Here is a 26,799-nt window from a genome sequence, read left to right as displayed (position 1 = left end):
GAAAGAGGAAACCATCAAAGTGGCGAGAATGTGCAACTTGGAGAGGAATCTGCTGCTGTGATGCTTCCTGCCTTTCTCAGTGGAGGAAATTGAGTTTCTTGAGGTACGATCAGAGTAGTCCTAGGCAAGTCACTGCACCTTGTATATGGTACACCCTACAGATATAGTGAGTCAGTTATGCAGGGGATTACTGTTTGCTGTTGTTGATAAGGCATTATTCAAGAGGGCTGCTTTGTTCTCGGTAGTGCTGAGTTTCTTCTGAATTTGCACGACTAACCTAATCGAATTTCTGATCAATGGCGACATCCAGAATATCCATTGTGGGAGGCGGTGACAGAAATGCTGTTGAATATCATGGGTGATGGTCAGACTCTCTGTCAATGGTGTTAATTTTACTTGCCACTTATCAATCCATGCCTGCATGTTGTCCAGGTCTTGCTGCATGCAGGCATGGGCTATTTCATTTACTGCGGAGTTGTGAATAGAATTGAACATTGTGCAGTCATCAGCAAATATCATCACTTCTGACCTTAGGACAGAAAGAAGGCAATTCATGAAGGAGTTGAACTTGATTGGGCTGAGGACGTTGTGCTGAGGAATTCCCACAGTGGTGGGTTTTGGCTTTTATCTAGAATGCAGGAGTTTGGAATGCAGAATAAAGCATATAAATTAGCTGACAATGCGAAACTTAGAGGTGTGATGTACAATGAGAGTCGTGGCATTTAAATATAATTGGACATACATAAGTTTGCTGAATGGACAGATGTGTCAGATAAAATATGAAACAGAAGTGTGAAGTAATGTATGTCAGCAGAAAAGATGATGAGATGACACCATAAAATCACAAAAAGGTTGTAACACAGAAGTAGGCCATTCAGCCCATCTAGTCCATACCAGACCCCACCCACCAGATGATTCTCCTAAATCTTGCGATGTTTTCCTCACCATGTATTTATTCAATTTCCTCTTGATGACTGCAATGGAATCTGTTCCCATCATATCTGAAAGCAATGCATTCCAGGTTGCAACCTTACATTTTGTAAAAGTAAATTCTATCATGCTGTTCAATATTTTCCTCTTTATTTTATGAATGCAGTCAGTGAATACCCCCACAAAAAGGAACAGCCCCCCACTGTTCACTCTTCCTGGATCCCTCATCATCTTATACACTTCAATCAGATTTCCCCTTGGCCTTCTCTTGTCAAAAGAAAACAGTTCCAACCTCTCTAATTTTTTTGTACGACTGTGATCCCTCATCCCATGAATTATGCTTAGCGAGTATGTCCTCCTGCTCTGCACTTCGCAACTCCATCATTCTGAGAATTGGAATCAGGTTTATTATCACTGTGATATGATGTGAATTGTGTTGTGTTGCGGCAGCAGTACAGTGCAGAGACATAAAAATCTATAAATGACAAAATGTCCTTTTGTCTATGTCCTTCATGTTCAAGCATCCTATCTGGATGCATCATGGCTTGGTATGGCAACTGCTCTGCCTAGGGCTGCAAGAAACTGCAGAGAATTGTGGACACAGCCCAGCACATCACAGAAACCAGCCTCTTCTCGATGGACTCTGTCTGTACCTCTCGCTGCCTTGGTGAAGCAGCCAGCATAATCAAAGGCCACACCCACGGGGGTCATTCTCTCTTCTCCCCTCTCTCATCAGGCAGGAGATACAAGAGCCTGAGGCACATACCATCAAACTCAAGGACAGCTTCTACCTCACTGTGATAAGACTATTGAACCGGTTCCCTTATACAATGAGATGGACTCTTGACCTCCCAATCTACCTTGTTATGGCCTTGCACCTTATTGTCTACCTGCACTGCACCTCCTCTGCAGTTGTGACATATTGCTCTGTATTCTGTTATTGTTTTTACCCTGAACTACCGCAATGCACTGTGTAATGAATTGATCTGTATAAACAGTATGCAAGACAAGTTTTTCACTGTACCTCGGTACAAGAGAAAATAATAAACCAATACCAATACTAATTTACTCACTGACCAGATACCCTTGTAAATAGATGATCCCCACGGTCATGCCTGTTTTACCCTATCAAATACATCCCTTCTGCCACCCTGCCTGCAACTTTGCTACCTTCTTTTGTTTGCTTTCCAGTTCTGACAAAGGGTGTCTGACCTGAAACATTGTTTCTCCTCCCAGTGATGCGGCCTGACCTGCCAAGTATTTCCAATATTTTCTGCTTTTATTTTTGAATAGGGAATGGTAAAATAACAAATCACATTTCAGGGAGCTAGAATGGACTCAGGGATATCTCCCTTCTGTGCTGCTATATCTCTTTGATTCTGTGCCCTTACTTGTCATGAAGGCAAAAGGAGTTTTGTCGTGGATTACTGAGATTCGATAATAATCAGGAGACGCAGAAGATTCTTCAAGAAGTTAAACCTTTATTTGCAAAAAAAGGTTGTGACTGTCAGAGAGCTGGTCACTGAACACCCCTGAACAAAGGTTTACAGCTCTTTTTATGGCACCTTCCTAGTTCAGTTGGCATTATCACAGTGACATCTGATTTACAGACCCTTGTTCCTCAACTCCCTGCAGTCTGCCACAATTGTCTTCATAAGTCTTTCTCTAATCTAATCAAAACATGCTTGTACCTTGCTACAGTTGTTCTCTAAGCTAATCACAATATACACTAGTCATTTCTGCAGTACAGACATTCATTACTAGGCACCGGGTCACGCTTAGGTCATTGTGCTCAGTCACTCGTGAGTTACTTTACTCTTCCCAAGCGCGGGCTTTCCCTTCCCTTGGTAAAGAAGGAGAAGTAGCCAGCGCCATCTTAGGCACAAAACAAATTATAAGTAAACATGTGTGTACAGCCTCTATTTTCTGTATATTCTATAGTATGACAACAGCAGGTGATGCTGAAATGCTGTTTGGCCACAACTCTGGAAGGGCAGGCTGCTTGTATGGAGAGATCATAGAAGGAGAGGGCAATGAACTCAGAGCAATGAGAGTTGAATAAGATGAGATGGAGGCTAGCATTTGAAACCACTGAGCATGAGAATTAATCTAGGGTGAAAAAGGAAAGAAGTGAAAATATTTTAATTACAGCATTGGGACAGTCTCTGTGTGTGGCATTGGAGTGAAAAAGGAATTTGAATGAGAGGCGAGAGGCAAAAGTAAATAGTTCAGCTAGAGAGAGTATTTCCAATTCTGCCCATGCTCATTAGGAATGGAAGGAGCAGCACCAGCCACTGTGAGTCAAGCTGTTTACCATGTTATGCAGTGGCAAACTTACCACAGATAGACTTCACAATTTCAGATTGCACAGTGAGCAAGGAAAGAGCCATGGTTAGGACTCTGTAGGTACAACAATATTAGAGGTCTATATTCTTTTTTGTCCATTCTGTTTTTCATCTACATGCTGCCTTTCGGAAACATCCTTAACAATCCACAGCATCTGTTGTCACCTGTTTCCTGCAGCTACCCATCTTCCTCTGATCCCACCTCATTTTGTTCCACACTTACCCATTTCTGAGTTCACACTCTTCCCCTCTGTTTTCCTTACTGGTTCTTTGTTTTCTCTCTTTCCCATCTCACTGTCCTCTCAGCTCACACAACTCTGGTTATTTAATCTCCAAGTTACTCTATTCTCTGGCCTCTCTGTTCACTATTCACTTGTTGCCCTGCTCCTGCTTTTTACAAGTCGGTTTGTTGTCTGTTGTGTTGAACCTTGGCTCTGCATACTCAACACTGCATCATCTGGACCTGAGTTTCTCGGGCCTATCCTACAAGGCCATCTGTAACCCCTGCACAATGTTGGCATCTTGAAGCAGCCTTGCATTCCCATCTCACTGAAGCCAGGGGACAGAAGAAATATAATTCATGAAGCCAAATGCATTCCAAAAATGCAGTTTATGGAAATCTTAAAGAGCAGAAAATTATTGAAGCAGAGACCAAGACTGGTCTCTGCTTCATGGAAGGATAGGAGCAAAGGGGACAGGAAGATATTTAATTGGGGAAGGGCAAATTATGAGGCTATCAGGCTAGAACTTGCGAGTGTAAATTGGGATGACATTTTTGAAGGGAAATGTACTGTGGAGATGTGGTCGTTGTTCAGGGATCTCTTGCAGGACATTAGGGATAATTTTTTCCCGGTGAGGCAGAGAAAGAATGGCAGGGTGAAGGAACCGTGGGTGACAATAGAGGTGGAACATCTAGTTAGGAGGATGAAGGCAGCATACATAAGGTGTAGGCAGCAAGGATCAGATAAGGCTCTTGAGGAATATAGGGTAACAAGGAAGGAACTTAAGAAGGGGCTGAGGAGAGCAAGAAGGGGACATGAAAAGGCCTTGGCTAGTAGGGTTAAGGGAAACCCTAAGGCATTTTTCACTCATATGAAGAGCAGAAGGATGACGAGAGTAAAGGTAGGACCGTTTAAAGACAAAGGTGGGAAGATGTGCCTGGAAGCTGTGGAAGTGGGTGAGGTCCTCAATGAAAACTTCTCTTCAGTATTCACTAAGGAGAGGGGCATTGATGATGCTGAGGACAGTGTTGGTATGGTTAATATTCTGGAACATGTGGATATCAAGAAAGAGGATGTGTGGGAGCTGTTAGAAAATATTAGGACAGATAAGTCCCCAGAACCTGATGGAATATTCCCCAGGCTGCTCTGCAAGATGAGGGAGGAGATCGCTGAACCATTGCCTAGGATCTTTGAGTCCTCATTTTCCATGGGAATGGTACCGGAGGATTGGAGGGTGGCAAGTGTTGTCCCCTTATTCATAAAATGTAGTAGGGATAGTCCAGGGAATTATAGACCAGTGAGCCTTATGTCTGTGGTGAGACAGCTGTTGGAAAGGATTCTTAGAGGTAGGATCTATGGGCATTTAGAGAATCACGGTCTGGTCAGGGACAGTCAGCATGGCTTTGTGAAGGGCAGATCATGTCTCACAAGCCTGATAGTGTTCTTTGAGGAGGTGAGCAGACAGATTGATGAGGGCAGTGCAGTAGATGTGGTCTACATGGATTTTAGCAAGGCATTTGACAAGGTTCCACATGGTAGGCTTCTTCAGAAGGTCAGAGGGCATGGGACAGGGAAGCTTGGCCATGTAGATTCAGAATTGGCTTGCCTGTAGAAAGCAGAGGGTTGTGGTGGAGGGAGTGCATTCAGATTGGAGGGCTGTGACCAGCGGTGTCCCTCAAGGATTGGTTCTGGGACCTCTGCTTTTCATGATTTTTTTAATGACTTGAATGAGGGGTAGATGGGTGGGTTGGCAAGTTTGCAGATGACACAAAGGTTGGTGGTGTTGTGGATAGTGTAGAGGATTGTCCAAGATTGCAGAGGGACATTGATAGGATGCAGAGCTGGGCTGAGAAGTGGCAGATGGAGTTCAATCTGGAGAAGTGTGAGGTGGTACACTTTGGAAGGACAATCTCCAACGTGGAGTACAAAGTTAATGGTAGGATTCTTAGTCATGTGGAGGAGCAGAGGGATCTAGGGGTTCATATCCACAGATCCCTGAAAGTTGCCTCACAGGTGGATAGGGTAGTTAAGAAAGCTTGTGGGATGTTAGCATGCATAAGCCGTGGGATCGAGTTTAAAGCCGCGAGGTAATGATGCAGCTCTACAAAACTCTGGTTAGACCAAACTTGGAATACTGTGTCCAGTTCTAGTTGTCTCATTATTAGAAGGATGTGGAAGCATTGGAAAGGGTGCAGAGGAGATTTATGAGAATGCTGCCTGGTGTAGAGAGTATACATTATGAGGAGAGACTAAGGCAGCTAGGATTTTACTTTTTCAAGAGAAGGAGGCTGAGAGGACACATGATAGAGGTGTACAAAATATTAAGGGGAAAAGATAGACAGCCAGCGCCTCTTTCCCAGGGCACCAATGCTCAATACAAGAGGGCATGGCTTTAAGGTAATGGGTGGGAAGTTCAAGGGAGACATCAGAGGGAGGTTTTTCACCCAGAGATTGGTTGGGGCATGTAATGTGCTGCCTGGGGTGGTGGTGAAGACAGATACATTGGTCAAGTTCAAAAGATTGCTCGATGAGCATATGAAGGAATTTAAAATAGAGGGATATGTGGGAGGAAGGGGTTAGATAGTCTTAGGCAAGTTTTAAAGGTTGGCACACCATTGTGGGCCGAATTGCCTGTATTGTGCTGTACTGTTCTATGGTTCTATGATTCTAAGACTGTGAGTAGAGAAACAGTGCATGTATCAGGTCTGCAACCCTTCACTGAACTGGTAAAGAGAGTAAACAAGTTGGTTTAGGTAGCAGAGAAGGATGGCGTGTGGAAAATTTGTGATGGACTACAGCAAGGTTTATTGTGAGGATAAGCTGTTAAAGATGGATAACCCACAGCAGAAATGGCCACTTCTGATCCAGTCAAAACAAACATGTTGTTGAAATTGTTGTGTTTGGTATGGACACCTAATGGCTGCAATACACACAGAGAGAAGATGAATTGTTGTTTCATAAGCTTGTAAGCCTTGTAAATATTGCAATTTTATCTGCCCCTCACAAAATCCTCTGGCATTTCATTCCAGATAACCACTACCGTCTGTGAAATAAACTTACTCCTCAGATCTCCTTTTTCTTTCTCCCCCTTACCGCAAACCTATGCCCTCTAGTCCAAGGCTCCCCTGCCCAAGGTAAAAGATTCTCACTGGTGTTGGATCTGGAGATGATATTGTCCAGAAGGTTCTTTAGAAGTCAAGAATGCGGAGCAAAGTTTATGATTACAGCCATTTTATTATATGTTAATCAACGTACAGGTCAAGAAGTATCAATTTGAAATAGCAAGTATTACGAAGTAAAAGCAGGCAAGTAAGACAAAAAAACAAGTAAAGCAAGTAACAAAGGACTGCATGTTCACACTTTCTACAGCAAACTACTTTAACCTGGTGAGATAAGAGAGTCTTCTCTGAAAGGAATAGTCTGTGGACAACAAGGACAGTCTTGATTTACACTGCTTACAGACAAAGAAACTTAAAAATCTACTAAAATTTACGGACAAACGGGTAATTATATAAACATATAAGCATGCATAAAGAAAGTTAAGGTGCAAGAAAAATAACAATTTAAATAGCAACTTAGACCCTAATCCAACAGTCCCCCCTTTGGTTCCAAATTTTGAATCATTATTTCTGAAGATTTAGAGGTAGAAAAATCTGTGGTACCAATGTTGAATATAAGACTTAATCAACCCTGAGTTATTAAAACATAAAAGGGTACTCATACATCTATGTCATAATAAGATGGATTGTCTTTATGGGTAGGGAAACTCATGAGTTCAAACAGCTCTACTGATGATGACCGTTATACAAGTAATTAAGATATAAACTACAATAAGGCATACCAGAGAAACATTATAACTTGTAACATTGAGTAACCCCAGCTCTCTAGGGCTGATTTGATCCAGTCAAAGAAATCCCACCCATCAGACTGAGGTATGACTGCTTCTTTACGAATATGATCAGCCAAATTAGATCTGTCTTCAGACTCGTCAGGTAAGTAGGTACGACACTCTTTCCCTATAACTGTGCATGTTCTCTCCTTAACGGCTGAGAGAAGATCTAATGTCATATGATTTTGGAGAACCATGTTACGCATTGTAAACATTTCTTCTGTCACTTTCTGTAAGCAGTGTCATTGCTTACTCTTTCTGGAGCTGCAGCAACATTTTTAATTTCCCTCATAGATCTTGCAGTACCATACATTGGGAATAGGATTGCTGCAAAACGACTTCCTTTTGAGATGTCCCCTTTATATCAAGGCTCAGAATAGTAAGATAAAGTTTGCGTATGTTTCATATCAGGGACAACATAATGCAAATAACAGGATCCTATCCAATTACATGGAAGAGAGATAAAAGCTCCATTTCCACACATAAAATACATGTTGTTCCATGAATTCAAAACATTACTTACTGATTGACAGAAACATTGTTGGGTTGTGACATTCTTTCAGTGGACATTGTCAATAAAAATTCCAGAATCATTATTCCATTTAGGACAATGTAATGTACAGTTACACAAGCTATACCCTATGGGAGTGTACCTTCTGAACTCATGCAAAGGCAGCCTTTACAGTGAACACCAGAAAGGAATTGATAGCTTTGTCATGGACCTCATGTTTGGATACAGAGATATCCCAAGTAAAAACATGATTAGGACCAAACTCAATATAACTCAATGGATTAGACTGGTCTTGTCAGCACAAATGATCTAGACCAAGATGTTGTGTCAGGGACATGATCATTGTATACCCATGTTTTCTTTGAAAATGGTGAAGCGGCAGTATAAAGCTGTCATTGCTGGATCGTAATGTTGAACTTTGTTCAAGGAAAAGAGTACATGTTTGTATAGGGTCTACAGGAATGCCTCACATTGGTAACTATTGTGAGGTGTGTGGTATGTATCAGCATACCCAAAAGCCAAAGGCATTAACAGCATCTGCAAGCTCAAGTGATACTCGTAAGAACACATTATGGGTCAATTCAACTGGGACATTGTGAATGGACAAGACTGGTAAAAGTGAAACAACAACATACAACATCCAAATGAACTTCATCATGTACAGTAGTTAACAACTTTGTTTTATGTCTTCTGGCTGGTTAGTGATTTAATCGCTGTAGCCCAGCGACGTAGGCACTGAGTTAAGAGGTTGCCAGAACATTAACTTCAGTGTTTGCTGTCTCCATTTTCACCTCCTGGTGCCAGTTTAGCTTGCTTGCAGTGGCTAGCGTGTTTACATTTACTTTGCCCTTCGACCTTTACTGCTGAATTCATAATCAACAGCACCTGATAGGTCCTTCCCACCAAACGCCCAATGGCACTTTATGTGGTTTCTTGATCAGGACCCACTCAGCAGAATTCAAGGTGTGTCCTGCATCTGCTGTATCCCTCCAGATGGCATAAACCTGTTGAGAAGCAAAGTGAATAGCTTGGGTAAGTTTCACACAATAGTCAACTAAGTTCTCTGTCATAATATGTATATCAGCCTCTCTGTGATCAATAGCTCTGGGTAGTGACATGGGTTGTCCTGTCACTACCTCAAATGGGCTTAATCAATGGGCTGTCTTTTTGTTTGGGGTTGCTCTGATGCTGCATAAGACCATGGGCAGGGACGCAGACCATAGTACACCCTCCTCCTGATACTAAGCCAGTCTTTGTTTGATAGTCCTATTCATTCATTACATCTGTCCTAATGACACTGGATGATGTGGAAAGTGGAAGGACCATTCAGTGTTCATCAGTCAGCATAACTCCTGACCTGATATGGTCCAGGGGGCCAGGGCACTTAATTGTGGTAACTTCTCCACTGCTCCATGGTTCATTTTCTGGTATATCATGCATCTTTCCAATGTTATTTGGGCTTGTGACTTGGACTTTGGATTCCACCACCGTTGGGAAAACCTGCTGGTCATCTTCTCCACTTCAATATGTCGTAGGAAGTGTATTTGTTGTGCTAGATAAGGAAGTAATGTGGTTGGGCTACCAGTCTGTGACTGGTACCATATCTCCATGCTGCTTCGTTGTTTAATTTCTCACCATTCTCCATTCAGGACCATTTCTCTTCATTAGAGCATCAAGCTTGCATTTCTCGAGTATCCTTTATGTTTGTGTGTAATAGAAGGTTCAAGTTTGTTCTCACAACTTTAGTTGTCAGATTCACTTTATTTATTTATTTTTATTCCATTTGTTCCTTCCCCTGCTGCCCTTTTTGCTGCCTCATCCGCTAATGCATGTCTGTGGCATTCAGCTGTGTCCATTTTGGAATGGCTCTTACATTTCAATACAGCCACTTGTTACAGTAATTGTGTAACATCTGTTAATTCTTGTATCAACTGGCCATTCTTGATTGGGGTTCCTACAGCCATAAGAGATCCCCTTTGACTCCATAAATTTCAAAAATCGTGAACAACACCAAAAGCACATCGGGAGTCTTTGTAGAGATCCACTGATTTTTTTCTTCTGCCATCTTACAGGCCTCAATCAGGACTTACAGTCCCATCTGTTGCAAAGGAATACCAGGAGCCATACTTCCTGATGCCAATATTTCAGTTTCAGAGACAAGAGCCTATCCAGCCATTCTAACTCCTCCTTCAACCATGGAGGAGCCATCTATGAACAGAGTCAGATCCGGGTTCAGCAGGGGCGTTTCTTTGTGGTGGCTTGCACCTTCATGGCATGTTATTATCTTTGCACAGTCATGGTCATTATAGTCCTCCATGTTCAATGGCAACAGTGTAGCTGGATTCACTGGACTCACTCACTGGATGACAATGTTGAGTGCCTCAAGAACAGTGGCCCATTTGGACCACTGAGCAGCCATTACTTGAGAAGCCCTATTCATTGTCAATAAGGTGTGTACAGTGTGAGGACATCGGACATTCAATATTTGATCAAGTACAATGCTGGAAACAGCCATAACTGCCAGATAGGTTGCTTGTACTGCTTGCAAACATGAACCCCATCCTAATTCTACATGATCCAATTTGGTAGAATAATAGCCAACAGGATGCTGTTGGTCTCCATGTTCTTGAGTCAAGACTGCTGTCATGTAGCCATGTTTCTCATTGACATGTAGAGTGAATGGTTTACCCACATCAGGGATTCCTAATGATGGTGCTGTGCATAATGTTGTCTTTAGAGTATGAAACACTTCCAATTGTTCATAGTGCAAGTCATAGGGTCATCTGAGCACTTGCTGCCCTTCAACAGATTGTTGAGTAGTTGTGCAGTTTTAATATATGAATCGACCCATGCTGTAGTTACACAAACCCAGAAATGATCGGAGTTACTGGACTGTTGCAGGTGATTTTGCTGATTTGATAGCCTTTGTATGATCCTTGGTGATTTCTGCTTGCTTTGGAAAATTCTTTGTCTCAAGTAAATGACTTCCTCTTGTTGCAATTATGCCTTATCCGAACTTGCTTTATGGCCCTTGGAGGATAAATAATAGAGTAAGGAGATTACATCACATTCATGCTGGTCTGCAATGTCAGATGCAATCAGGACATCATCCGCATATTGTATGATGGTCGAATCAGTGGTTGGTAAGTCTTTCAGATGTTGTCTTGGAGCCATGTGGTAGACAGTTAGGATGTTGTGGAACCCTTGTGGCAGCCTCATCCACTAGTATTGCTGTCCATTGACTGTGAAAGCCAACCACAGTTGACAATCAGGTGCCGGGGGTACAGTCCAGAACCCATTGGCCATGCCAACTGTACACCTCTTCTGTGACAGTTGCAGTGCAGTAAAAATGGTTAATGGGTCAGCCACTGGTGGGGTTAACTTGTCAGTACATTGATCAGCAACCCTGTAATCCTCTGTCAGTCTCCAGGTGCCGTTCCCTTTCTTGACAGGCCAAACTGGACCGCTTGATGTACTGTGAGTTTTGACAAGAATTCAGCTGATTGACAATAGGTAAAATACCTTCCATAGATGTTCTGCTAAGAGAATACTGCTTAGTATATGGGGGCACTTTTCCAGTAAACTTGACAGGGTCCATTTCCAGCAGGTCACAGTCATTTTTGTCTTTCGACTATATTGGGTGAATTGTTAGTTCAGATTTGACCAACCGCATGAGGTTCCAGGCGACTTTACCCTTCTTGAACTCAAGAGTGGAGTTTAGAGTGAACAAGACATCCATTCCAGGGAGAGGTTGCAAGATGTCTCCCACCCAGAATTGTACTTTTTCGTATGTGAGGACCAAGAACTTCAACTGGTCTGGTGTTGATCAATTTTCTGTCCTCCAGCACCATATGCACATTTGTGAATATTGGTCAGTGGTACTTTGCACTCTTGGGCAATGGTTTTTGTTATGCATGTTAGCTCAGCTCTGGTACCTAATAAGAATTCAGCTCATTCATTTTCAAGAAGGAGTGCAACATATACTTACACTACTGCATAGTAACATATCTGTGTTTTGCTCTGTCAGGGTGAACAAGGGAGGCAGGGAAGGAGTTAGTCATTTATTTGACTTTGAGACTGCATCAATAACGTCAAAAAGTTGCCTTTGTTGATCAGTAGTAATTTGCTGAAATTGTGCCATCAAATCAGGGTCTTCTTACATTGGTGGAGCAGATGGTTGAGCTTGTGGTTGAGCCTGTTTCTGTTGACCACCTTGTTTTCTGGCCCAACTTTTAGCCCGATGTTCCATTTTACCACAATGGTGACATGCTTGTTCAGGGATTTGTCTCTCTTTTCTCGTTGGTCAATGGGCAGTCTTGCCTGTAATGCTCATAGCTGAACTTCCATATCTCATTCCACTTGTTTACTGATATTCACAAACTGGCTGTATGAAGTGTTAGGTTCATTCCAATTTGATTTTGTCAATCTGATCATTCTGGCAATGTCTGGTTTCAGGCTATCCGTAAAAGATGACCAGTGGACCATAGTCAGATACCTCCATGTTATCTTCATTTAACGTTAGTACTCCTGAGTGGTTCAACCACACTGTTCTGAAGTGTTCCTCATATTCAGGGACATCCTCTGTATTCCTTTGCTTGCAACTGACTACCTTTCCCCAGTTTGTTAGTGTTGGAGTCTGTTCATTCAATCACCTTGTTGATTTTCCTAATCACCTCCTATGTCAGTATCAGTTCTATGTGTCAACTGTTTGACTTAATGAGGAGCTAACATAGTGGCCAGAATGTGGATGCCATCATATAGGTAGGTGCAAGTTGTATATATTCTCAATACATGGAAGTTCAGCCCAGGTCTTCAAACTTCCTTTTTTAGAATGTGGAACCTCTTTGGGCCATCTATCAATTTTCTCAGGTTCAACAGATTGGTGAGAAAACACTTGCCTTCTTTCATAGGATCCATCGCCATTCCTGCACAGCTTCACCTGTTTGGTCTTTATTGGAGCTAGACAAGGCATGGCTGCCAATCCTGTTCTCTCATCATTGTCATCATCACTGAATCACTAGAGGTCACTGTGGCATCAGCGTCATGTTCATTCTGCAATTCCTCGAAGTTCAAATAGAGGCGCTGCTTTGGATTATTGTCTAATGTAGAGGGTGTATCCCAAGAGGGAGGATCAATGATAGAACCACCCCTCCAAGGACCGTGCTGTGCTCCTTTGTACTGTTCCTGTTTGTCTCCGAGCTTTGTAGAGTTCACTTCGACTCGATCACACTTCTGCTTTTGTTTTCTCACCTGTTCAGCTAAGGTACAAATTTTCTCTTTAGATTTTTCTGACATACTGACTTTGTAAGTTATCACTGTTCTCCTTTTCCTTTCTCACTTGTTGAGATAACACACATATCTGATCTTTATATTATTTACGGTCCATATCATGCTGGTTTTAAAACTGAACATTTTCTCTCTTTTTTAATTGTGATACGACTGTTAGCGTCCATCCAGCTTTCTCCTTTCGCTCAGGGGTTCTCTGAATCTTACCCCATGCCTTTTTAATATCAGCTAGCAGCCAGATTCCATAGACTCAACACTGATGATATATTTCGTTCTGATTTCTTCACTAAGCATCCAGTTGGAATACTTTGTTTAAAATAAAAAATCAAATCCTCAGTCATCCATTCACACATACCAACTGGAAGATCAGTTCCCCCTTTTTCTGTAGGAGGTTTCTTCTCTAATTTGGCCATGGCATTAATCTCCTCCTACTACATGTAGAGCAATTATTTACCTGCTTACTGGAGTTCCCATAGCCCACATCACTAGATTATGCATCTGAAATTCAAACAGACTGTGTACAGCTGACTAGGTTACACCTCATCACACTTTAATAATCTGAAACCATTTCGTCTGGGATTCTCCCACATCCTTAACCTTCTTAACTATCCTCCTGACTATGCCAAGTTGTTGGATCTGGAGATGATGCTATCCAGAAGGTTCTTCGGAAGTCAGAAATGAGGAACAAATCTTATGGTTACAGCTGTTTTATGAGATGTTCATCAAGGTACAGCTCAAGCAGTGTCAGCTTGAAACATCATGTAACATGAAGTAAAAGCAGGCAAGTAAGGTAAGTAAGGCAAGTAAAGCAAGTAAGGCAAGTAATGCACTGGAGACCTCGTGTTCTCCCTTTATGCTGCAAACTAGTTTAAGCTGGTTAGATAAGGGGGTCTCCTTTGAAAGGGGGTCTCCTTGTTGTCTGTGGACAACAAGGACAGTCTTGATTTACACTACCATGACATTTCAGGCTTACAAACATAGAAACTTAAAAACCTACTTGAAATTTACATACAAACAAGCGATCATACAAACATATCATCAAGCATAAAGAAAGTTAAACTACAGAAAAATAACAATTTAAATAGCAATTTAGGCCCGCATCCAACACTTTATACCCAATTTATCCCCTCATATTGTTATAGACATCTATAATTTCACTTTTCAGCTTCCCCCAGCTGTGGGATGTTTATTGTTAACCTCTCCCATGAGAACAAGATGGAGGGATCTGGGAAAGTCAAAAATTGATCACAAGAAGGTGAGAAAAGAGTAGAAATTGGCAACAAAAGTAAGTAACTTTTCAGTTCTGTATGAATGCAGAAAGCAGCCTCAAGGCAGTCATAAATGCACCAGATAAGAGTTAAGGGAGGGGGCCTGAGTAGGGCTAAAACACAGGCTGTTTCATTTATCGCACAAAGATTCAAGCATATTCTGAGATGTTTCCATACATATACTGGAAAAAGTGAGTGGAGTTGAAGGAGAAATTGTTCAGTGTGTGAATAATAAATCAATAGCTTATCACCATGGCAAACCTGGTCTCACCCTTTCAGAGATACTCCCTTTGACCTATTGTCTTTCACCCACTAACTCATGCAACTTAAAACTAACCCATCTTCTGTTTCCAGTTTTGAATTAGGGTCTTCAACCCAAAATGTTAACTCTGATTCTCTCTCTATAGACGCTGCCTGAACTGTTGAGTTGTTCTTGTCTCCACATCATGCGAATCTGTGGGAGCAAAAGAGGGGTGCAGAGGATGTTTACAGGAATATTAGCTTAGCTGGAAATATTGGGTATCGAGAGATATTGGTTGGCTTGGAATGATATTCTTTCCAGCAGTATAAGATCTTGGGCAGAATTGTTAACTTGCTTTACTACTTCACAGGAGAATATACACAACATTTGGTATCAAATATATATTTTTTTCAATCTGTACACCTCACAATTACATGATGATCTAAAATAATGAGCATTGCATGCTCATATACATGAGAGAGATACTACGCTTACAGGGAAAGCCCCATTTGCCATTAAAGCACTGTATCTTCTTTCTATTTCAGACTCGGGCAACCTGTGGGACTCTGTACTTCTCTGCTTCATCACTCACTACCCACAGTCAAAATACCTATCAAATATCCACACAGCTAAGTGGTGTTTACTGAATACTGTGACACTAGTGAATAATTAAGTAATCTAAAGTGCCTTATTTATCCTTTAAACAAAAAGAAAATAAAAGATAAATGAGGAGCTATTTAAATTGAAAATCCACCATGTGAAGAAATGGCCCAAAATACGTTATTGCTTTATTTTTCCATTCATTTCCATAACCCTCCACTCCTCTCCACTGTTGGATCAATCTATCACTTCATGTCTTCCTCCCGCTTCCCCTCCCCTTTCCTAGTTTTCTCGTTGTCTCTATTCCCCTTCATTCACTTTCCCATACATACGATTCCCATTGGAACAATAAGGGAACTGACTCTATATTAAGGGGTAGTTACTAAACTGCAAGAAATTCCGGCCCTGACAGACAGATTCTACCAATACTACCTTCTTCTCCCATCTTCAGAACGGAAGTCCAGTCCTGCCCTGTTTCCCACGGTGTAATCACACATTAGATCCCACTGCCTCTAACAGAAACCACTGAAGAGAATAACCCAATTGGCTAAATCAGCATTAACTAATGACATTCCACTCTCATGATTCTAAACTTCAAAAACTACAAACCACAAAGTTCACATTCCACTTTAATGCAACTGTTCAAAGATCAGGAGTACCCTTGTTGCACGTGTCCCAGGAGTACTGGAAGTAGGTGGGGAAAAGGGGCTCATTGACCTTACTGAGTGACAGGCCATTTTATCTTCAGTGTCTTTCTGTAAGTGGGACCCCAACCCAGTGATTTTTTTGCTTTAATCAGCAAGCTGTGATTTGTTTCCCTTCAGCCTCCACTATGTAAGAGAGAGCAATTTAACAATGTTAAACTTTCACTCCTTTCATAGTGAGACGATGGATCCATCCTCGAACTCCGTATACTTCAGTCTGGAAGAACTTAAAGATCTTGAGTCTGCTTATGAATCGGGTGGGATGGAAAAGGTTGTAATTCTGATCCAGGAGAAGTTAAACAAGCTGAAGAGCGCCGAACTTCACATCGCAGTCACAGGAGAATCCGGTGCAGGGAAATCCACCTTCATCAACGCTATGAGAGGGCTCCGGAGCATTGATGAGGGTGCGGCAAAAATTGGGATCACGGAAACAACAATGGTGCCCACCCAGTACAAGCATCCCAGCTTTCCTGAAGTTTGTTTCTGGGACCTGCCAGGAGTTGGAACAACAACGTTTCCAGTGAAAGATTACCTGAGAGAGATGAAATTTCAACAGTACGATTTTTTTATTATAATCTCAAGAGGTCGATTCACAGAAAATTATGCAAAGCTAGCTCAAGAAATTAAAACGTTGGGGAAACATTTCTATTTTGTGCGATCACAAATTGACAATGACCTCCGTGCTCTTGAAATAGAGGGTAGAAACGCCGAGAGAAAGACGGAACTGACCAAGATCAGGAATGCGTGTGTTGGCTGCTTAAGAGAAGCGGGGATTTCACAGCCCACTGTTTTCCTGATATCAAGCTTCCAAGTGAATGAATTTGATTTTTCGGCATTATGGGCAACTCTTATAAATAATGTTGACAATATGAAGAAGGATATTTTCTTAAAGTCACTTCCAAACATAGCATTGGAGATTGTGGAGTGGAAACGAGATCAGCTGAAGAAACGCCTCTGGATGTTGGCAACGGTTTCAGGAACAGTGAGAGCAGAAGGAGTTTCTGGAGCAGAGGGAACAGAGGCCGTCTCGGGAGCAATGGCCGGGGACTTAGCCTGTGACCTAAGGAAACTGATCACCGCAATAGAAGAAATGTGTACATGCCTCGGTCTGGATGATGCCTCTCTTCAAAGACTCGCCAACGTGGCAAGAAAACCTGTAGAAGTTCTGAAAGCAGAAGTAAAAACCCCTCTCACGGGTGAAATAAATAATGAATGCATGAAAACAATGTTGCAGTGTTCCAATTTTAAGGCTAGTGTGGATATGGAGCTCCCCATTAACCTAGTACAAATCATTGCTTCCATCTTTCAAACAGTATCATCAGCTGGAATCACGTACAAGCTGTTGAGCAATGCGTTGACTGAGCTTGTGAAGAACGCAAAGAATGTGGTGAAGGCTGCATTTGGCACTGATTAACATCGGACATATTAAAGCATCGGTTTGTTGAGTTCCTGTAAATCATTAAAAAAAAAGGCATCCTGCACATCATCAGAACGTCCCAAATTATTTCCCAGCTGTTGGATTATTTTTAAACGGCAGTCACTGTTACAACTTTGGCAACCATGGCAAACAAACTTCATAAAGTGAATGGCCAGAGAAACCATCCCTAAAGGATAAATGTTGGAGAAAATACTGACTATTGTGTACCTGCCTCTCTTCACATGGGGTTACGGGATCTTCCACATTCACCCCCAAAAGAAAGCGAGGCCTCAGCTCACTCAGACAAGCGAATGCAGCCTTTTCCTTTTATAACCAAGTCCTGTGCACTTCTTCCTCGCTGGAGGACTGGGTGATTGGGCGCATATTTCTGGAACTGAAGACAGTTTACAACAAACGTAACCCGTCTTCTCTCCAATACACCCACTGCATTTTTCTTCAGCCGTTGCTGATTTGTGTCTCCACATCTCCTCCAGTAACGTCACTGGTTCTTCAGCTGAAGGAAGCTTCTGTTACGACCAGCACATTGAGGCACAGAGCAGAGCTTCACCTTGGCGATTGTGGAATGGAAACATCCACCAAAGACACTGTACTTTTTGTTCTGAGTGTTGACCGTGCTGGTGCAGATATAAAGCCCACTGGATTCCCCGGTACATCTCACTGGACTCAAATTCTATTCCGGCCACATGATTGAAGATAAAATTTACAAAAAGTAAAGCAAGGTCAGAAAAAAAGCTATAAATACTTAACAGATCAGGCAGATCTGTAGGAAGAAATATATTATATCTTTATTTTTACTTTTTTTCTCTCTCTCTTTCCCAGTGTCAGTGTGGTTCTATTCCTTTAGAGTCACAAGAACTCCAAGAAAACAGCGCGCTGCACACAGGAGCCATTCCTGGTTTCACATATTACCTTGACTTGGTCAGTTAATAGGGACAGTGGACTGTCCTTGTTCAATGTGGTTACTCCCAGGTATTCATCTCTATCTTGCATCTACTACATGATGGCATGTCCCCTGATGTTCTTAACCAAACATTCCAAAGCAGATGTCAACCAAGGCTATGTTATTGTTCCAAGATTTTCCTCAATTCATTTCGTCATAACGCCATCTGCCATCTAGTTAATTTATAGGAATAATGAGAAACTTGCTTAAACTACATTACCTCGATTGCAGAACTGAGATCATTCCAACCTCAATCATTGAGCTGCAGTACACAACTAACGTCTGCTGATATGATAAAACCTATGCGAGAGTGGGTCAATCATTCAACACCCATAAATCAATTATCCCATCCCGCTGTAGAACACCATGCTCCACCAATTAAGTTTCTTCACTAGAACCTGAAATTGAGGACCACTTCCCATAATCCAGGAATTCACTTTCAATGAACACATTACTGATGAAATTCTCCGCCACAGCCGGTTCGATAGCACATCCCTATCCACCAGAGAAAAAGGGTAGTTGAATATCAAGGCTTCATACCTGATACAAATGACAGGACCTACTGGCAGCAGTAACTCTCTGATGCTTCTGAATCATAGATTACCTGCAACGGATTTCTCAAGGCACAGAGTGGGTACCACCGAAGTTTTCTCTCCAAAACCTCCAAGGGCAAGGTAATTGAAAATGTGTTCTCTCCTTGGCCAAAATTCCTCGTATCGAGCTTGTAATTATGCTTAGTCAGCTCAGATGTTCAGGCCACACTGTTCGCATGCATAACACCAGACATCCGAAGCAGGCAGGAGACACGAGAGATTGCAGCTGCTGGAATCTGGAGCAAAGAATGAACTGCTGGAAGGACTCAGCGGGTCGAGCAGCATTCGTGGCGGCAAACAGAAGGTCTCCGCTTGCTTCCACAGATGCTGCTTGACCTGCTCAGTTCGTCCAGCCGCTCATTTTTGTTTACATCCGAAGCAGGCATTCTGCTCTGAGATTCATCAAGGCAGAACATTTCTAGTTAGGCAGGGAAACAATCCGACGATGTTCTCCAAGCCTCCTTGAAAAAAAAGTGAAACACGCAGCTAACTACGAAGCTCTTGCCTTTAAATCCGGAGCGTGGAGAAGGACCATTCTGGACGGCCGTCAGAAGCACAGTTCCATTTGTTGGAACCACACGGAGGCCGGCATGAATGGCAGAAGAAATACACCCCTCTCACACTGCCCGCACCATCAGGTAAAACCCGCTCCATTTAAGGCCGAGTCAAGGACCGCGCAACGGCCTCAGCAGCCCTTTCAGAATCCATGGAACTGCAGTGGGAAACAAGTCACCCTCGATCCCAACGGAGTGCTTAAGAAAAGGTTACATTTCTCGAACACTTCCATGAGTTAAGCTTCGCAAATGTCTTTGCAGGCAATGAAGTACTGTTGAAGTGCAGCCACTGTTGTAATGTGGGCCTGAACTATGCGCGATCATGTATGATCACAGAGACCATTACGGTGAAATCTAATGGTGGAGGACAGTGATGTACAACCCTGTGGGGGGGGCTAAATTATCAGTCTGAATCACCCGATCCTACTCGCGGCAAGTGATGTACTTCATTCTCACATAGACAAACGTATTATTTCACAAAAAATCGGAATCTAAAATTTATTTACAGCCCAATTTATGTTCAGGTTCCTCCCAAACTACGGCACGCCAGGAATGGTTTCCTAATTTAAAGTGCAGTGAACTGTGGTGTTTTAATCTGTTTAAAAACAGAATTTAAATGAAATAATTTGCAAAGCCTCGCCAGTCCGAGACGGCTAGGTAACAGTCTGGTTTTGATCCCGCCGGCATCTCATCACAGATCGTAAAATATCCACCGTTCTACAAGGTAAATCCTCATTTGCAAAGCAGATGTATTGGTTTGTCATTGTTTTCTTTGCTTTCTGTGAAACTTCCTCCAGCTTTCCCCCAAACTTCATTTCCCACTTCTGTTACCGGAAATGTGCAATTAAAACAGAAAGGTTCGGGATGGGGGGACTCTCTTCCGGCTCGGAGCAGATCTGAGAGAAAAAGACAAACAGATTTCATCGCGTTGACCTTTGCTCAACGGTCACGAATCTAAAGCTCCCACCCTGTTTTCCCTCCAAGTGTGATGCCTGACCTGCTGAGCTTTTCTGGCATTTTTTGTTTCTACTGTAGCTGAATGTATTGAACACAGTACGATGGATTCACATGTGCTTGAAGCGTGGCTTTTCTAAAGTTGCACCAATTAACCTACTTAGGTTTGACGGGTGTAGGTTTCCCGCTAGTTGTCCTTCAGGACCACCCACCTGCCCGGGATCAAATGAGATTCCAGAGTGGGCCTGAAACAAGCCACTTGCAGGCTTGTCCCGGCCCGCAGGCGGTGTGTTTAGCACCCCTTACATGGAGACAGCACCAGCCTAATTCAGCAGTGTGGAGACAAATGTGTTCTGTCCTTAAATGGAGAGACTATTGCAGTGATGTTTGCTAATATAAAGCTCATTGAGGTATGTTGGAGGGGTTTGTGTGTTTGGCCTGTACCCTGAATCTGGCCTTCCCATCAGGCCTAGTTGCCCTCTTTAATTATCTCATTTTTGGAGAGCACACAAAGAAAAACTCATACAGCAGTGGTAACTTTCTCAAAAGAGGTCGGTTAATTCAGGGCCTGTTACAGTGTACACTGGGAACCACTTGGAGTGAGAGCTCAAAGATACTCCACTGACCCAAAAAAAACACAGCAATTTATAATATTAAGGTTACAATAGTTACATATGGATTTTATAATTGTACAATAATTCACCAGTAACCTACTTTTTGGTATTATTTGATCATTGTTTATCTCCACTGGAGTTACGTCCATTTGCCTGATAGCCACTTCCCTACCCTCCCTGCAAGGGGATGCTATAATTAATGTCTTATTTTTCTGTCGTGACTCCACACCTTATGATCGTTCTCCTGCATTTAATCTATATTCCAAACTCCATTTGGTTACTGCTGCTCCAACTAGCTATGCCTTTCAATCTCAACACTTCCTAACCTATTTACTGCTCGGCTCTTCTATAACTAACCCCACTATTGGCCCGTTTTCCCATCATCCTTTTCCAGTTTGTATGGCATCTATATTGAACATGTTGCAAATTTTCCCAATTTTTTTTGGATTCCAGAAGATTCCTTCCTCAAAGTATAATCTCATGGATCACAAACAATTAAATTATGATATAATTGTACTGAGACAACTACAATAAATCTCATGGCAGAGCCAATTGCAGTATGTTCTATTAGTGTAAGGATAACTGAAGAGTAATACAACAATGTACAGAAATGTTATGGTTGCATGCCAATTGAAATAATTACAGCATAATCCAACAGTATAATGCAGTAATACATAGCTAATTAAAATATTATGTAATAGTATAGAGCTAATTGCAGCATAATCTAGTAATAAACAGCTACATGAATCATATTGAAAATGTTTAGGGAGAAATTCAGTCAAATGTGATAGCTCAGAGCAAATTGCAGTAGAGCAAAACTGTGTAGAGTTAATAGAATTATAATCCACCAGGATGGAGCTAATTGAACCGTATTTCAATAGTTTGTGGAGAAATGCAATACAATGTAATGCCATCGAGCTTGTTGCAGCAAAATTGAAGATTGTAAAAAGAATTGCAGTACCATATATTACTGTGGAGCTAATTGCTTTATAATCTATCAGGATAGAGCTAATTGAACCGTAGTTTAATAGTTTAGAGAGAATTGCCTCAAAATGTAATATTTTAGAGCTAGTTAAATAATAATCTAAGAATATTGCTCTACATTTAACATGGCACAATTGTTCAGCAACAATTGCGTTATAAGATAATTGTACAGAAGCAACTGAATTATAACCTAATAATAAAAAGAAAACAATAGTCCGGTCTGCTGGAGTGGGGTCAGACATGGATTACACATGATCTATTGCATCAAGACAATTTCAGCATATTCAGCTGGTACAACTGAAGTATCACTGTGGGGACAATTGCAATATATTCCATTTGTGGTGCCCAAAGTCATCCACCAAGTGACAAGGAATGTTTTTTTTTGAACGCATGTTGCTTGCTGTATTCTTATTGATTACATTGACCATTGAATTCTTGTTGTATTGGGAGAGCAATGAAATAAAGTCCTCAATGACATCTCTTTGAATGTTGTCCTGACCAGTTTGCTTCTCTATGATTTCAGTGTTAATGGATCATCCTGTACATGCTGTCCCACCACCTGCTCCTCACGCTATGAATCTGCAGATGAATTAATTTACTTGGAGAGAAATCCAATTGTTCAGTGTCTCTCGAAGCCTGTGGAATCATATCCAGTCTCACAGTGTGACCATGATATAGACCACAGAGCAGCTCAGTTTTTGTAATCACCTTTATGTTTTCTTGGTGCCTGTTTTAAGTGGTGCCTAATTTGTGTAACTTGCATGGCAGAGTTAGCCCAGGCTACTCCAACAGCACCTTCCAAACTCATCAATTCTAAAACCAAGAAAGGCAAGAGTTGCATGTTCAGGTAAACAACATCACTTTCAGGACCCCGTTAACACCACCCCATTTCTTTTATCCTTCACTTTGACTAAATCCTGGAACTTACACCCATAGCATTATAGAACATAGAACATAAAACAGTACAGCACAGAACAGGCCCTTCAGCCCAAAATGTCATTCCGACATAGCTATTCCCTCCTATCTACAGAATGCCCATATCCCTCTATTTTCCTCTCATTCATGTGCTCATCCAAGCTCCTCTTAAAAGCCCCCAATGAATTTGCCTCCACCATCCTATCAGGCAACGCATTCCAGGCATCCACCACTCTCTCACTGAAAAACATACCCCTCATATCTGTTCTGAACCTACCCTCTGTCACCTTAAATGCATGCCCTCTGGTATTGGATCTGTCAATAATGGGAAAGAGATATTGCTTGTCCACCCTATCTATATCCCTCATACTTTTATGCACTTCCAACAGATCACCCCTCAGCCTCCATCGCTCCAGAGAAAAGACCCCAAGTTTGTCCAACCTCTCCTGATAGCACATGCCCTCTAATCCAGGCAGCATCCTGGTAAAACTGCTCTGCACCCTCTCTAAAGCCTCGATATCCTTCCGATAGTGAGGTGACCAGAATTACACGCAATACTCTAAATGCGGTCTAACCAGAGTTTTACAGAGATGCATCATAACTTCTTGAATCCTATACTCAATAGCCTCATTAATAAATGCAAACATTCCATAAGCCTTCTTAACTGCCTACCTATGTAGCCACTTTCAATGAGTCATGGACTTGCATCCCAAGGTCTCTCTGCTCTTCAACACTGTTAAGGGTCTTGCCTTTAAGAGTGTACTGGCTCTTGACATTAGTCCTACCAAGGTGCAACACCTCACATTTATCCTGTTTAAACTCCATCTGCCATTTCTCTGCCCACATCTGCAGCTGATCTATATCAAGTGTATCCATCACCAGTCTTCTACACTATTCGCAACTCCACCAATCTTGGTATCATCTGCAAACTTACTAACCCATCAATCAACATACTCATCTATGTCATTTATGTACATTACTAACAGCAGAGATCCCAGCACAGATCCCTGTGGAACACCACTACTCACAGGCCTCTAGCCCGAATAAGTCCTCTCATTCACCACCCTTTGTCTTCTACAGACAAGCCAGTTCTGGATCCACACAGCCAATTCTCCAATGACCCCATGCATCTGAACTTTCTTGATTAACCAATTATGTGGCACCTTGTCAAATGCCTTACTGAAGTCCATATAGATGACATCCACAGCTGTGCCTTCATCAATATCTCTCATCACCCTGTCAAAAAACTCAATCAGGTTAGTAAGACATGACTTGCCTCGTGCAAAGCCACACTGGCTTTCCCTAATCAAGCCATTGAATTCCAGATGCTCGTATATCCTACCTCTAAGAATTTTCTCCAGCAATTTCCCTGCAATTTCCTTGCGGCACGGTAGTGTAGCGGTTAGCGCAACGCTATTACAGCGCCAGCGATCGGGGTTCGATTCCCGTCGCTGTCTGTAAGGAGTTTGTGCGTTCTCCTGTGTCTGCGTGAGTTTCCTCCGGGTGCTCCGGTTTCCTCCCACATTCTAAAGACGTACAGGTAGGTTAAATTGGGGTTTAAAATGGGCAGCACAGACTCATTGGGCTGGAAGGGCCTGTTACCATGCTGTAAAAAAATAAAAAAAAACTGTGAGACTCACTAGTCTACAGTTCCCTGGATGTTCCCTTGTTCCTTTCTTAAATAGAGGAACAACATTAGCCACTTACCAGTCTTCCAGAACCTCACCCGTGGTCAAGGCCCCAGCAATTTCCTTTCTCTCTTACCTCAGTAACCTGGGGTATATCCCATTGGGCCCCACTGACTTAACCACCCTAATACTGTTTAGGAGATCTAACACTACTGGTTCCTTGACTTCTCAACCCCCTAATGTTTCCACCCTCAGTTCTAATTTCTGCGTCCAGCATGTCCCTTTCCTGGGTAAATACTGAAGAGAAATACTCATTCAGAACTTCACCCATATCCTCTGCATCCAAACATAGATCCCCTTCTTTATCGTTAAGTGGTCCTACCCTTTCCCTCTTTATCCTCTTATTCCTGATGTAGGAATAGAACGCCTTTGGATTCTCCTTAATCCTACTTACTAAGGACTTTTCATGGCCCCTCATTGCTTTCCTAATTCCTTTCTTGAGTTCATTTCTAGCTTCTCTATAGTCCTCACTTGCTCTGTCTGATCTTAACTTCCAAAGCTCTACATATTTGGCCTTTTTCTTCTTGACTAAGTTCATTACTTCCCTGTACATCCAAGGATCCTTTATTTTCCCATTTATGTCCATCCTTCTAATCGTGACATATCTATCCTGTACTCTGTGTATTTGATCCTTAAACACTTTCCACATGCTCGACGTGGACTTGCCAGCAAAAAGGTTTTCCCTGTTTACTCTACCAAGTTCCCACCTTATGCCTCCTTACCTGTTCTTTTGCCTCAGCCTCTTCTCGTTGAAGCCTCTTCGGTCAAAGCCTCTAAACTACCACTCTAACTCTAGACCTCTTCAACGATAGCTGCTCCAAAGGGACACTACCTCCCTTTTATGGTTGAAAACTCCAAGCAAAATGGGAAAAGAAACAAAAACTCACTGGGTCAGCTGACTCTTCGCTCTTTTCCCGCTCTTGTCATTTCCCGCGCCTGCGCACTGGCATCTGCTGGGGGAAATAAAAATCTCCAAGCAAAATGGTGCACCTTCAGCCAAAGGACTGCAGCTCATCAGCATTTTCTCAATATAACGTTTAAATTAAAATCAATGGAGTGGTCAAACCATTGTCATTGTTACTGTGAATTATAATAGTTTAGGCCTGGATTCAGAAAGGGGACTGTAGCTGGAACAGGATTGGACAAATTCTAGTCCCAGTGGGATCTCTAGGATCAGTCAACATTTGATCAGGGTGAGGATGTCCCAAATAATGAAACCAGGAAATGGCTGCCAGAAACAGTAAGCCACCCTTCATGGGCTAATACTCAGGGTTGATGGGGACTCCTGTGAAGGTGACAGAGGGCCGAACAAGTCACAGGCACACAAACGATTGTAAACATTTAGTGTTCAGCTGGTGATGCCTGGAAGTTTTGGGGATAAGATGAATAAATGTTAAGAAACAAATCAGAGGGGGAGGGTGGGATAAGGGGAGCAATCCAGTGTCATGTGATTGACTGAGCAATTACAGGAGTAGGGTCTTTACCCTATTTGCCTTCCCGAGACAGGTTGCTGCAGCACAGCTGGAAAGATGACCATGATGGTCTGAGTCTCAGTAGCAGTAACAAGACAACAAATCCCCATCCAGCACCAGTAAATGGTCATGACGCTTCACTGACTCCATGCTTCAGGGGCCACTAAGGATACACAATAACTGATAGCGTTCCTGGAGACAGCCACTACCTGTGATTGAATAAATTAGAAATGAACTCAGTAAAATATCCTAAGATGCTTTCAGCCTTGACACTAGCTCTAAATTGTCCAATGCCTAGTCCTGGGAGGGGAGTGTGGTGTGTATGGGGTGTGGTTGGGAGCTGGAATTTCCTTTGCTAAATATAAGAAAGGAAAAAAAAATCATCTCTCCTCCCTCACAGATACACTTCCTCCTTTTTGCCAATACCCAAGGTTGGAGCAGGTGGGGCACAGAGTTTTTACCCCCATGGGACTTACTTTTTCTTGGTCTAAATAGTCCTTCCAGTGTGAGGCTGTTCTTCACCTGTGAATCCATCGTTGTCATTTATTGCATCCAGTGTGCCCTCCTCTACATCGGTGAGAACAAACACAGATTGGTGAAATCGCTTGGTTGAGCACCTTTAGTCCATCCTCCCTACCAGCTGGGATCTCCT

The 26,799-nt window shown here is 42.3% G+C and overlaps 1 protein-coding gene across 3 annotated transcripts in view; it reads left to right on the top strand.

Moving 5' to 3' along the window:
- Nucleotides 1–22,531, top strand: part of LOC127573423 (interferon-inducible GTPase 5-like) — a 33,929-nt gene extending 11,398 nt beyond the window's left edge. For 2 of the 3 annotated variants that reach the window (XM_052021631.1, XM_052021630.1), the window contains one exon: nt 16,173–22,531. In XM_052021631.1, coding sequence (XP_051877591.1) covers nt 16,180–17,409 — 1,230 coding nt within the window. In that variant the 5' untranslated portion in view covers nt 16,173–16,179 and the 3' untranslated portion in view covers nt 17,410–22,531. The remainder of the gene's footprint in view (nt 1–16,172) is intronic. The other variant, XR_007956775.1, reaches the window with a different exon arrangement.
- Nucleotides 22,532–26,799: the final 4,268 nt, after the last annotated feature.

This window comes from Pristis pectinata, chromosome 8 (assembly GCF_009764475.1).
Source record: "Pristis pectinata isolate sPriPec2 chromosome 8, sPriPec2.1.pri, whole genome shotgun sequence".
Taxonomy (NCBI): Eukaryota; Metazoa; Chordata; class Chondrichthyes; order Rhinopristiformes; family Pristidae; genus Pristis; species Pristis pectinata.
The sequence above is the reverse complement of the archived record's forward strand: the minus strand, read 5'-3'. Positions and strand labels throughout refer to the sequence as shown.